Genomic DNA, 12,823 nt, shown 5'->3' on the forward strand with positions numbered 1-12,823 from the left:
ACGCTTTTACATCCTTAAAGCACATCTCCATACCGAAAAAACCCACTTCAACCAGTCTGAGCTGGACTCTCAGACTGAAAACCCTGTAAAACCAGCTAACAGACCAGTTTGACCGTGATAAGACTCGCAGTACAGCTTAGGCTAGATTAAGATGTTTTTTTATTTTTAGCTGAGCCTCTGAGGTCATTAAAGTCACAAAGGCTATAAGATAATGTTAATAATAGCGAAATATGAAATATACATATCAGACCGGAAAAAATAGCTAAATAAATCTGTTAAAAATATAAATAATCTTAAAATATACCACCAAAAATAAATATAAAATAAATACTTGAATATATATATATATATATATATATGGCTTGAAATATTTCAATAATATTATTAATATATAATTTAATAATATATTACATTTAAGTTTGTAAAAAACATCTACATCGTCTTTTATGCTGACATTATTTAGCAAAACAACATTATAAAAAATAATAATAATTACATAATTATTATAAATTATATTAATTAGCAGAAATATTTAGACAAATATCATATATACAATATAATAATAATAATAATATCATTATTATTGTTCAAATTATTATATATAAATATATAATTAATGTAAATAAGTAAAAGCCTCTGTAACATGTTTTCTGCTTACATTAATTAGCAAAATAATATTTGATTATAAATAACAACAATTATTACATAATAATTATAAATAATGTTATTTAGCAAAAAATATTTAGACAAATAAATTATATATAACACATATATACACTTGAATTTACTTAAAACAATATTTTAATAAAATTATTAAAATATAATAATAACAACAATAATAAAATTATAAATATTTACTTTTAAATATATTAAAACATATTCGAACACTAATAATAATGATGATGATAATAACAAAAATGTATGTAACATATTTAAAAGAATAATTATATAATTGTTACATAAACAGATTTTAGTCTTATAATATATGACGGTTAGCATTAATCAAGTGTCGAATGCCACTGTTTTCACAATGTAATTGATTCCTGATGAACAAAACCAACTGCCCTACACTCTCAGAATAAAAGGTACAAAAGCGGTCACTGGGGCGGTACCTTTTCAAAAGGGACACTTTTGTACCTTTTAGGTACTAATATGCAGTGTTGGGGGGAACGCATTACAAGTAACCCGAGATACGTAATCAGATTACTTTTTAAGTAACTAGTAAAGTAACGCATTACTTTTTAATTTACAATAAAATATATGACTTTCTTTTTCAAATAAGTAACTCCAGTTACTTTGTTTGCCCATTTATTGACTGACAACTCTCCTGTCCCCATGTTGAGAGAAATCGGGAGCAAGTGCAGAAGCACTGCGTGAACAAGAGACTAAATGTGAACATGCATTTACTCATCTCACTTTGCAAACAGATTCAGTATTCCTCAAAATGAATGAAAACAGTGCAATGCAAACCTGCAATACTTAAATGTACTAAATAACACAAATACCTTTTATGCATTTAATCACATTTTATTAATCAATATCTTTGCAGCCGACCTTCGATGATCCAATTCAGCCGCATTAATAAGCAAAAATTATTTAAAATAAACATGACATTTGTTTTTCTTTCTTTTTGTTTTATTAAAGTGTTTAAACTTTCTTCTCCTGCATTCTATGCTTCATGCAATCCAGAATGGCTGAGGCGTATTCGTTTCACTTTTGGTGTGAAAGGGCCTTTACATTTGCCAAAAATAGAACATTTTATATTAAAAACAAATTAGCAAGCCCAGCCCAGATGAGATAAAGTAATTATCTCTTATTTGCACAGTCCATTAGGGCTGTGCAAAAAAATCAAATGCGATTTTCATGCAAATCTCCTCCGTATCAGTGTCTCCAGCACGTGCTTTCAGATGGAGCGGCATTTACTACACAGAGCTGTAGTTCACTGACAAGCTACACAAAATCGCCTGCGATTTTGAACGCGATTTTGTGTAGCTTGTCATTCATACAATGAAATCCATACAATGAATCGCCTGCGATTTTGAACGCGATTTTGTGTAGCTTGTCATTCATACAATGAAATCCATACAATGAATCGCCTGCGATTTTGAACGCGATTTTGTGTAGCTTGTCAGTGTGAAAGGGCCTTTACATTTGCCAAAAATAGAACATTTTATATTAAAAACAAATTAGCAAGCCCAGCCCAGATGAGATAAAGTAACGCAAAAGTAACGAAATGCATTACTTTCCATTAGGGCTGTGCAAAAAAATCAAATGCGATTTTCATGCAAATCTCCTCCGTATCAGTGTCTCCAGCACGTGCTTTCAGATGGAGCGGCATTTACTACACAGAGCTGTAGTTCACTGACAAGCTACACAAAATCGCCTGCGATTTTGAACGCGATTTTGTGTAGCTTGTCATTCATACAATGAAATCCATACAATGAATCGCCTGCGATTTTGAACGCGATTTTGTGTAGCTTGTCATTCATACAATGAAATCCATACAATGAATCGCCTGCGATTTTGAACGCGATTTTGTGTAGCTTGTCATTCATACAATGAAATCCATACAATGAATCGCCTGCGATTTTGAACGCGATTTTGTGTAGCTTGTCATTCATACAATGAAATCCATACAATGAATCGCCTGCGATTTTGAACGCGATTTTGTGTAGCTTGTCATTCATACAATGAAATCCATACAATGAATCGCCTGCGATTTTGAACGCGATTTTGTGTAGCTTGTCAGTGAACTACGACTCTGTGTAGTAAATGCCGCTCCATCTGAAAGCATGTGCTGGATATGAGATGCGCAAGAAAAATTTTTTTTGCACAGCCCTACTTTCCATAAAAAGTAACTAAGTAATGCAATTAGTTACTTTTTTAGGGAGTAATGCAATATTGGGGAAGTCGAGGCCTAATGGTTAGAGAGTCGGACTCGTAACCCAAGGTTGCGGGTTCGAGTCTCGTACCAGCAGGGATTGTAGGTGGGGGGAGTGAATGTACAGTGCTCTCTCCCACCTTCAATACCACGACTGAGGTGCCCTTGAGCAAGGCACCGAACCCTCAACTGCTCCCCGGGCGCCGCAGCATAAATGGCTGCCCACTGCTCCGGGTGTGTGTTCACGGTGTGTGTGTGTGCACTTTGGATGGGTTAAATGCAGAGCACTAATTCCTAGTATGGGTCACCATACTTGGCCACATGTCACTTCATATTGTAATGCATTACTTTTAAAAGTAACTTTCCCCAACACTGCTAATATGGACACTTTAGGTACAAAGGTGTGCCTTTTGAAAAGGTTCCACCCTCAGTGACAGTTTTTGTACCTTTTTTTCTGAGAGTGTACATTTCCAAAGGCGTCACATTACAGAAGCTTCTGAAAGCGCTTCATGTTGACTTCAGCTGTCAAGCACACAGAGTATGGAGGACGTGCAAACGCATCTCAGGTGAAGTCTGCTTTCAGCTGCTTGGGCCGCGAGGCTCCAAGGCCCCGGTGCTTCCCACTCGGATGATAAATATGTTATTGAGACGGAGCCGAGCGAGCTCTCTGTGGCACACGGAGCGAGGGTGTGTTCGGCGGTCAACAATGCTACCGCAACCGCTTGGCCAGAGCTTCTGAAAACCTAATCTCTTATTCTTCTGTTTTATAAGCTTCTGAATATTTGTGGCCGGCGAGATCCGATTCTCTGGAGCACTACAGAGCTGCATGTGAATGGAGAACACTAGCAAATCCACACACACATAAACACGCACGCTTTCTGCAGTGTGTCATCCTCCAAAGCTTGAGAGAAACAGGGAAACGTTTCATGTTAGTGGGCGAGGAGAAGAAAAAGAAATACGGAGGGTACAGACAGACGTTAAAGGGAAAGGAGAGGGAAGGACATGCATTTTAAAACCAAGTTAAAATGCCATCTGCTTCAGGGACACGAGGAAGCTTGCGCACTCACTGAGACACTTACCAATCGCTTCTGGAAATGATAAAAAAAACAGAAAAAGAAGCAGAAAGGAAGAACAAAACAGCACATTTTAGGGTTGGGTTCACAGCAGTCGCACACACCCTGAAATCAATAGAGTTTAGTGCGGAATATCCCTTTGTAGGACGAGATGTTAAACACAGATTTTAGGCCATTTTATGAGCACGTTTAATGATATTAGAGACTAGCTTATGAGGAAATCTCAGGAAACCCGTCAAGAACATTTCTAGGTTTCTACATTTGTAAAAAATCTAAATAAAATAAAAATACAATTTGAATAAAGAAGGAATTAAGCACCACTCCATCTCCAAATTCTCATTATCAAAATTATTTAATAATTGTTTTAATGATTCTCAATTATGATTTTAATAGTTTATTTTACTGTACATCATTTAAAAATCATTCAAATAAGCACAAATTAAATATTTAATTGAAAGTACAATAAATAAATCTAAACTTCTATCATGTATAAATACTAAAAAATATAAATATAAAAAATTTAAAAGTATAAATATTAATTTAATATCAATAATTATATATATATACTTGAAATAATATTTTAATAATATTAATATGTAATTTAATATATATTACATGTAAAATAATAATAATAATTCAAATGTATTTAATACATTTAAAAAGAACACTTATATAATTTTACATAATGGTTAATTACATAATTAACCATTATACAATGGTTAATTGTATTACTTTTAGATAATTAATTTAAATAAGTACAAATAAAACATTTAATTGATACAAGCATAAAGTAAAGATCAATGCAATAACAATAAACAATCTTCCATCATGAATAAATACTTAATAATATTAAGTTTATAAATAAATAATGTTTTAATAATATTAATAATATATAATTTAATATTTTAATGTTTTTAAAATAAGAAGAGTTTTTTCACATTACAATAATGAGAATGTGATATATCATTTCATTATGGTAATGAATTTTGCATATCGATTTTATTTTCATTTGCTTTTCTGTGGTGAAATATTATCAGAACATGTTCTTGACAAGTTTAGCGAGTTTTGCAAACTTGTTTTATCACATCGATTCAAACTAATATGTTATGTATAGTTAGAATTATAGTTATGTTTTATATATAGTGTGTGAAAACAGTCAAAATAACTGCCCTTGGTAAAACAATTATTGCCTTAAGAAATTCATTAACATCTTTAGAGATTTAGAAAACGTTAGCATATTTAATTACCAATTAGACGCACCAAATAAATACTACTAAAAGCATTTAGATAACTCACTAACACACAAATTGAATTAAGACCATGATTATAGCTAATTTGTACATGCTGTATGCTCTGCATACTGAATTTAGTTTGTCTAATTAGTAGTACTCCAATAGTATGTTAATTATCGGGGGCTAGTCAATGTTCTGCATGTGAATGCGGAAATGCCGCTAGAAACCTGCTTAAGTTGAAATAGAGACAGAGACATCACAAACAAGACAACAGAGAGTGAGGCACAACAACATGTATGACCCACTCACACAGCGACAAAAACACAGACAGAGGGAGGACAGGTTGGATAGCCATGCTAAACTTAGCTGCTAAACTTTTAGCACTGCTTCGTCAAACTGTAGGCTAACATAAGCATTTTCAGAAATATGCATTCCCAAAACCCGTTAAATTTCTCTGATTAATCTGCACGTCTGTCAGCAGGGCAGAGAAATTAGCTTACTAAATGACCTTGCGGCTAGTGACATCGCTAATGGAAGCTAAAAGGGTTGACTGTTTGGGTAAGGCCCAACATGCTACACAATAATCTTTCTTCTTGTTCGCAACGAGAAAAGTCAAAGGCATTTGTGTTCCTGTACCACAGCCAACGGCGTTACAGAGGGCTGTGATACCCCCTCGGCGAGTCTGGGTCGTGCATTAACACGGCGCAAAACAAAGCACTCAAGTCTAGCATAAGTGAGAGCAGATGTAGCTGCTCACCGCCAAACCACTTTGCTCGAATCTGAAACTTTATTTTGAAAATATGATGGATCCTGAAAAAGGGAACTTGGGTAAGCAAGTTCAGGTCAAGGGCTGCCAGCCGAGTATCTACTGCCCATACTGATTTACGTCAACAGCTCCGAAACAAATGCAACCCAATAGATTTTTCTTTTCTCTGTTGCTGACAAATCACTGACCCACAACGGTGGCCTTGGGGCGACTAGAGCGCTAGACTTAATGAGATATATAATTAGACTGTTTTACTGGGTCTTTCAATAAAGTTTCATTAGCTTAAACCAGACATTAATCATATGCTTGCCACAAAATCTGGACTAAGCTCCTCTGACACAGTTCATTAAAAGACATTATCTTTCCATTTCAGCTTTCCTAGCAACTTATAGAGCTAACTCTGTGGGTGGTTGTTTTGGAAGAGCACAGAGTACCTATAATCAGAAAGAGGACTGGTACAGAAGCAGTGGGATAAGCAGAAGAATATTAGCAGTAAAGCTTAAGGCGCATCCGTTCGTCTTACCTGATCTGAGCTGTTTGATTCGGCCGTTACTTGTGCTGGGGTCGATGGGGAGGAAGTCTTTGAACCAGGTGATTTCCGGGTCGGGGTTACCGCTCGCGGCGCAAAGCATGGTAGCCGTGCGCGTGCGCTCCACCACCTTTAGCTGTGGGCCCATGTCGATGTTGGGGAAGCCAGCAGGAAGTAGGTCCTCTGTAGGGGAAAACAAAGAAGTTTAAAGATGAGCAGTGGACATTCAGATGCCAATAACCTACTCGAAAGTTCCTACAAAGCAAGTTTCTGGGAGAACCAACTTGGCCTGGTATGAGCAAGTAGCCAAGTCGGGTTTGGCTAGGACCTGTTTCCCTTCAGGGACCCTCAAGGGGACTTGCTGAGGGACAGTCAAAAATTCTCATAGCAAAGAGTACACTGAGCTGTTGCTCATACCGTCATGCATATCATTCGAGTCTTACGGATCCGAGTCTACATCACTAGCGACAGAGCCGTTTAATCGGGGCAAGCACTGGTGACATTTCACCCCCCGGTTCCTCCATAGTTGTTTACGGCACTGAGTTGATACGAAGAGACAGGTGACACACAAGCACACAATAGATTTTGACAATTCACCCCTCTCGCTCTTCAAATGAATCCAGTGTGGCTGATTCCTGCTGTTGTAGGCCAACACAAGCCTTAACGCTCTTCATTGGATCTGTTGTAAAGACAATAACGGATAAGGCAGAGGGAAAACCTCTAATTTCTTTGACCTGTTGTGACTCACATTCTGGCAAAGAAAATCAGACATCGTAGACTGTGCCAATGGGCAAAGGTCAGGCTCTAAGTGTGAAGGTCACATCCTTTGAACCCTTTGAGAGTCACAAAGGTGTGCCAAGGCTCATGACATTACAAGAAACCCACGTAGTGCACCTAGTGCCGGAAACTGTTGTTTTTACACGGGCCGTGTCACCAAGAGAAAGGATTTGAGCCAATGTTTTGTGCAATGACCTTTCATTTCCATGTTCAATTATTCAGTGTTGGCTGGAGATGCATTATGTCTGCCTATCGATTATTAACCAGCAAAGATGGGATATTTAAACGTTCCAGATTGGGGGAGAAGATACAGATACTTGTCCTTCCAAAAGCAGAATTTTGGAAAGCAACATTTAGTGTTTGCTGTAAATGTGATCCGTGGCTGGATTATCCATGCTGTGACACAAGAATATGATTTCTGCAAAGCACACAAATTAAGCCTTAAACACAAGATGAGTAATTTGATTTGAGCTTAATTAAAGGAGGCAAGTACTGGGGAGTTTGGACTGGTGGTGGGCGAGTGAGAGCAGCGAACAGTGTCACTGATAGAAATGTCAAAGCAATTCAAATTCTATTATAGAGTCTGTGAAAGAGGTAGTGCTAGCACTGCTTATATATAGTGGTAATGACTGCGGGCATACGATTGCAAACGGAAAGCGTATCTATATTGTCACCGGGATGCAATAAGTGACCTGGAATCATCCACTAGGAGAGGCTCACCGCGAGCACTCCAAAGTAGAGATGTCCTCTTCGGCTAATAGAAATAGAGAAGGGCTAGAAATAGAATTTGCCTTGCAGATGTACTTTTCCAACACTCAAATTGGTTCAGGGTCAGTTGCTCTGGTAAAATATGAAGGAAATCAGGCAGTAGCGCATGCATATCCGTGCCAAGAGCCCTTAGCCCTGTCCTGCCTGGCTTGCATTCATGGTAAAAAAAAGCCCTGGAGTTTTAATTCCAGCATTCCCCACCAATCTGATCACATGATTAGGTGGATATTCTCTCCACAACAGCTTTTTGATATCGTTACAACCAGTTGACTTACATTAGGCTTGAGGTCTGGGCACGAGTTTCTATCTACCTCTCTAGCACTAGCCTTGTGACATCCCATAACCCCAAACAACTTAATTCAATTCAATTTAATTCAGAGGCTTTCAAATAGTGGCCCATTAGACAAAAACACAGCTTTCCCCTATCTTTGTGCATTTCAGGTGCTACATAATAGCAGATGTCTTTTTTTGTTCTGCACTTTGCAGAGGGATAATTCTACCTCATAATTCCTTAAAATAAGAACTAGAATGCAATTACAGGCCTCGTACTGGGTTTATAACTGGGTGGCTCTGAAGGCCGCCCCTGGCCTGACTAAGAGGCTGTTATGATCAGCATAGCAGGATGAGTGCACCGGCCACTTTAGCCAACAGCTGCACAGCTGCACATTCACCGATTCAGAAGGGCACTGAAGTCCTCCCTCACCCCCCTCCCCTCACCCCCAAACCTTAAATTCGTTAGCTTTGTCAGGGGCTTTTTCGCTCGTGTTATTATCTGTAATTGCATTTAATTGTAGCTTGTGATTTAATGGCATTACGCAAGTGACAGGTGCAAAGCCTCTTAACCTGAGCGGTCAGTTTAGCGCAAGTGGATTTGCAGACGTGCATCCATGGTAATAAGCAAATGAGTTTTGATTGACTTGTGAGCTCATTATCTGTTCAGATTAAAAGTAAAATGGCTATTGCTGCCTGTGCAGCAAAATAAATATGCAATATATACACAACTCCCACCTTCTGATAATTTTTCTTTTCAGAATATATCCATAGTGACAAATAAAAGACCAATTTCCATGTACAATACGAAATATAACACCAAATACTAAGACTGGGTTTGTATGATACCTAGCATTTGCCACTGGGTGTCCATAAGCAAATGAGTTCTAGTTGATTAATGATGATCTCTGAAGCTCATTATCCATGCAGGTGTAATATTTCATATCACAGATTAAAAGTAAAATGGCTATTGCAGCTTGTACATCAAAATAAATAGGTAATATATACACAACTGTCGCCTTCTGCCGGGACTATGGTATTCTTGTTAACAGCTTTATCAACCAGAGACACATTTCATAATTACACAATGCATTCTTTGATAAGCATGAATTTTTAAAAACTACTCTCCAGCAAACACTTTTCTGCTGATAAAAGTCTCGGGGGCGGCATCAAATTCCACAGACGTATCCTCCCAAGTATTGGCTCTTTTTTTATTTTCACTTACAGAAATGATTTAATTTCATCAGTTCCTTAATCGTGTTAACTGATTAGCTCTCGCCACAGCCAGAGATGGCTTTAGAAACACATGAATATTTCCGAGAACTCTGGGAGGGTTGGGGAACAGTGGGCGGAAGAGCCAAAGAGAGAAAAATGGGATACAAACCACACGATGGGAAGAGGAAGACATGTTTTTCAAAAGCAGAACTAAGACGACATTTAACTAATCTGTAGCCCCAGCTGTGTGGATTTGAGAGGTGGTCAATTTAATTTCCTGTGCTCCAAAAACAGCTCAATTTGCATAACAGGAAGTGTACGGAGGAGCGGACGAGAGTTTGTGAGCTTGCTTGATTAATTCTGGAAGAGTCACCGGTCATTAGGGCTGTGTATCGTCAGCAAAGTCACGATACAATATGTATCACGATACAGAGGCCACGATACGATATGTATCACGATGCAGGACTGCACTGAATTTCACCTCAGCAGAATTTAGTAAAACAGCTGTTTATTAAACACTGCACACTATAGTGCCATTTCTAACTATTGGCAGAGCAGACAGTTGACCTCTGCATTATGAAGGGCCTCCATAACTGTACCACAGTACAATATAGGTAATGGCATATGTTTCATGTTTACATTGGGCACTCCCCCACCAGGTACAATATTCTGATTGTTTGCATCTTGTTTTTAAGCCCATAAATAATAAAGTACTCGTTCTAATACATTTATATAGCAATGTATTAATTCTAATATATAAAAAAAAATCATATTTACATTGCTGATAGGTTATCATTGCACAAATTAACACACTCTCTACGTTTAAAAAAATAAAAATGAGTAGAGTTCTAAACTAATGCGCTGTCTTCACTGTATCTTACGCACACACATGCTCAGTCACTCACACAGATCACGTTGCGGCCGCACTCTGACATTCAGGAACTAACTTTTTAGCGCTGCCCCGCAATTTTGTCAACTAAATAGCTTAATCGCTCATGAGCTACATTATCTTTCTCAACAAGGAGCTGGTAACATAATTGTTTCTAAAGGAATTAAAGCCACAGCTTTACTGTTAATAGAGAAGCGCGGCAAAACGGTGGTAATTCATACATACACAGCCTCTCTCTCTCTCGCTCTCTCTCTCTCTCATAAATGAACACTTGATGAGTGAATTACACTTTTCTGAGAATAGAATAGCACGTTTATCCTCAGTGGAGAGAGAGTGCACATGGTTGCCAGGTTGACAAAGATAAGTAACACACTTAGCAGATATTTCCGTATTGTGCAAGTGTGAAGCTCTGTTTCGGGGATTACGTCTCTTTATATCAGGCAACCCCAGTTGTGTTCCTCTGCGGCCAGATTAAACCTTGTTGTAGCCTATATATTATGCTCTATTCATTATTTTTTAGAAACCTCGCACTTTTCTACTCAATTTTAAATGTTGTTCTTGTATTCAAATTAAGCGTGGTCCACTGCTGCACACGTGCCACAATATCGATACAGGGACAGCTGTATCGATACTCGTATCGTCAAATCTCTGTGATGATACATTGTCGTATCGATGTATCGAACACACCACTACCGGTCATGGCGCTTTGGGTTCGGCTGGCCTATCACATCAAACAGTGCGCCGTCAGCATGGGCTGCTGCACAGGAGACAGGGACACAAGTGCAGGGAAACGAATAATGGACTGGGCGTGGAGAGAGAGCGAGGGCTGCAGGGTCGAGGCGGAACCACATAATGCTCCAATAAGGAGCGTGAATCCCATTTCTGCGTCTTCAGATACACTATCGCAGCCCAGCTTCTGCACTCGGCACCGTGCCTAGTGGTATATGCCAATTGGTATGCCTTAAGTTTGCTACAGAATCAAGGACACCGTCTCCGACCATCCCGATTTCAAGAAGTTTCTTCAACTAGAGCAGCTAGAGAATGATGAATGTAAGACCTTGGGCATTTCATATGAGAAAATCTTTTTATTTATTTAATATAAAATAAATGAATATAATATATTATTAATTTATATATTCATACAATAAGAAAAATATTATTCATTACATTTAATTTATAATTATCATTATTTAACTTTTATTTTAAAATAAATTATTTCCACATCAGACAAAGTCACTGTTTACTAGCAAATTCGTTCAGCGGCAACTCTTTAGGAGCAGAGCTTCTTTGCATTAGCACTTCAAATCCTAACATGTGGGGCTGACTGCTAGATTTCCATCAGGATTGGTAAAGCTCGGGATTTCTCACAAATTATGGTAATTCACAACCCCAGTCTTAATTATTGCCTCTGTTCTAATAGGACCCAACAGATTCACAGCTACTGCTGGTAGATTTGTGTTTCACTAAAGGCACCAAACAAAAAGCCTGAAGCCACAAACGGACGATTTTATCTTTTATAAAACCATGTTTAAGTCTAAATATCATGTATAATAGTAAACAAGACAAAATATTATGTATAATAATAAAACTAATAAAAATATCATGAATACTACTAAAACTATAAAAAAATAGTATCAAAATAAACTAAAAATAAGGGAAAACATTATGTATCATGCTATAGATAAGACCAAATATAATGCACAATACTAAATATACACCAAATACGTGACCCTGGCGCACAAAAGCAGTGTTAAGTCGCTGGGGGATATTTGTAGCAATAGCCAATTCGATCTGTACATTAAGCATATTTACAAAAAAGTAAATTTTTTAAAGTAAATAACTATAATTAAATAAAAACTATTTTTAAATAGATTTCTCAACTTGTACATTGAGCATATTTACAAAAATATGTACTTTTTATGTACTTGCAAATTAAGAATATGAAAAAAAAATTCTAAATGTTTTTCTACATGTACATTAAACATTCACAAAAAAGTGTACCTTTCAGAACTAAAAAAAAACAAGCTTTTCTAAAGTTCTGTATTTGCGCAAAAAAAATTAAATAAATACATTTCTTCAATTATAATAAACAAACTCCTCAAAAAAACTCCTTAAAATATAAAGGAAAATGCACTACAGCAAAACTGATGGGAAATACTTGCTTTAAGACTGTAAATAAGAGATGAAATAACGCAGCGTGACGTCGCTAAAGCTTTGTACGATCATTTGTATTCTGTGCGCTTTTAGCCGAGCATCTAATTACAGCATCTACAGACTAAATGGCCCGATAGGACGCATATTTGGGGAGGGCAAATGGAAAAATGCCTTAATGGAGCCATTTTTATTATTGCACTTAGGCCTGTCACGATAACAACTTATTGTTGTGCGATATATTGCACCAGAAATAATTGCGATAAGCGATA

At 37.3% G+C, this 12,823-nt stretch overlaps 1 protein-coding gene across 1 annotated transcript in view; it reads right to left on the reverse strand.

Moving 5' to 3' along the window:
• LOC107562098 (receptor-type tyrosine-protein phosphatase S-like) overlaps positions 1-12,823 on the reverse strand; it is a 56,435-nt gene that overhangs the window by 9,110 nt on the left and 34,502 nt on the right. The window contains exons 4-5 of the mRNA XM_016246663.1: positions 6,476-6,664; positions 3,961-3,969 (exon numbers count right to left, since the gene is read on the reverse strand). Of these exons, the coding sequence (XP_016102149.1) occupies positions 3,961-3,969; positions 6,476-6,664 (198 nt within the window). The remainder of the gene's footprint in view (positions 1-3,960; positions 3,970-6,475; positions 6,665-12,823) is intronic.

Source organism: Sinocyclocheilus grahami, unplaced genomic scaffold, assembly GCF_001515645.1.
Source record: "Sinocyclocheilus grahami isolate Dianchi unplaced genomic scaffold, SAMN03320097.WGS_v1.1 scaffold805.1, whole genome shotgun sequence".
In the NCBI taxonomy this organism is placed as follows: domain Eukaryota; kingdom Metazoa; phylum Chordata; class Actinopteri; order Cypriniformes; family Cyprinidae; genus Sinocyclocheilus; species Sinocyclocheilus grahami.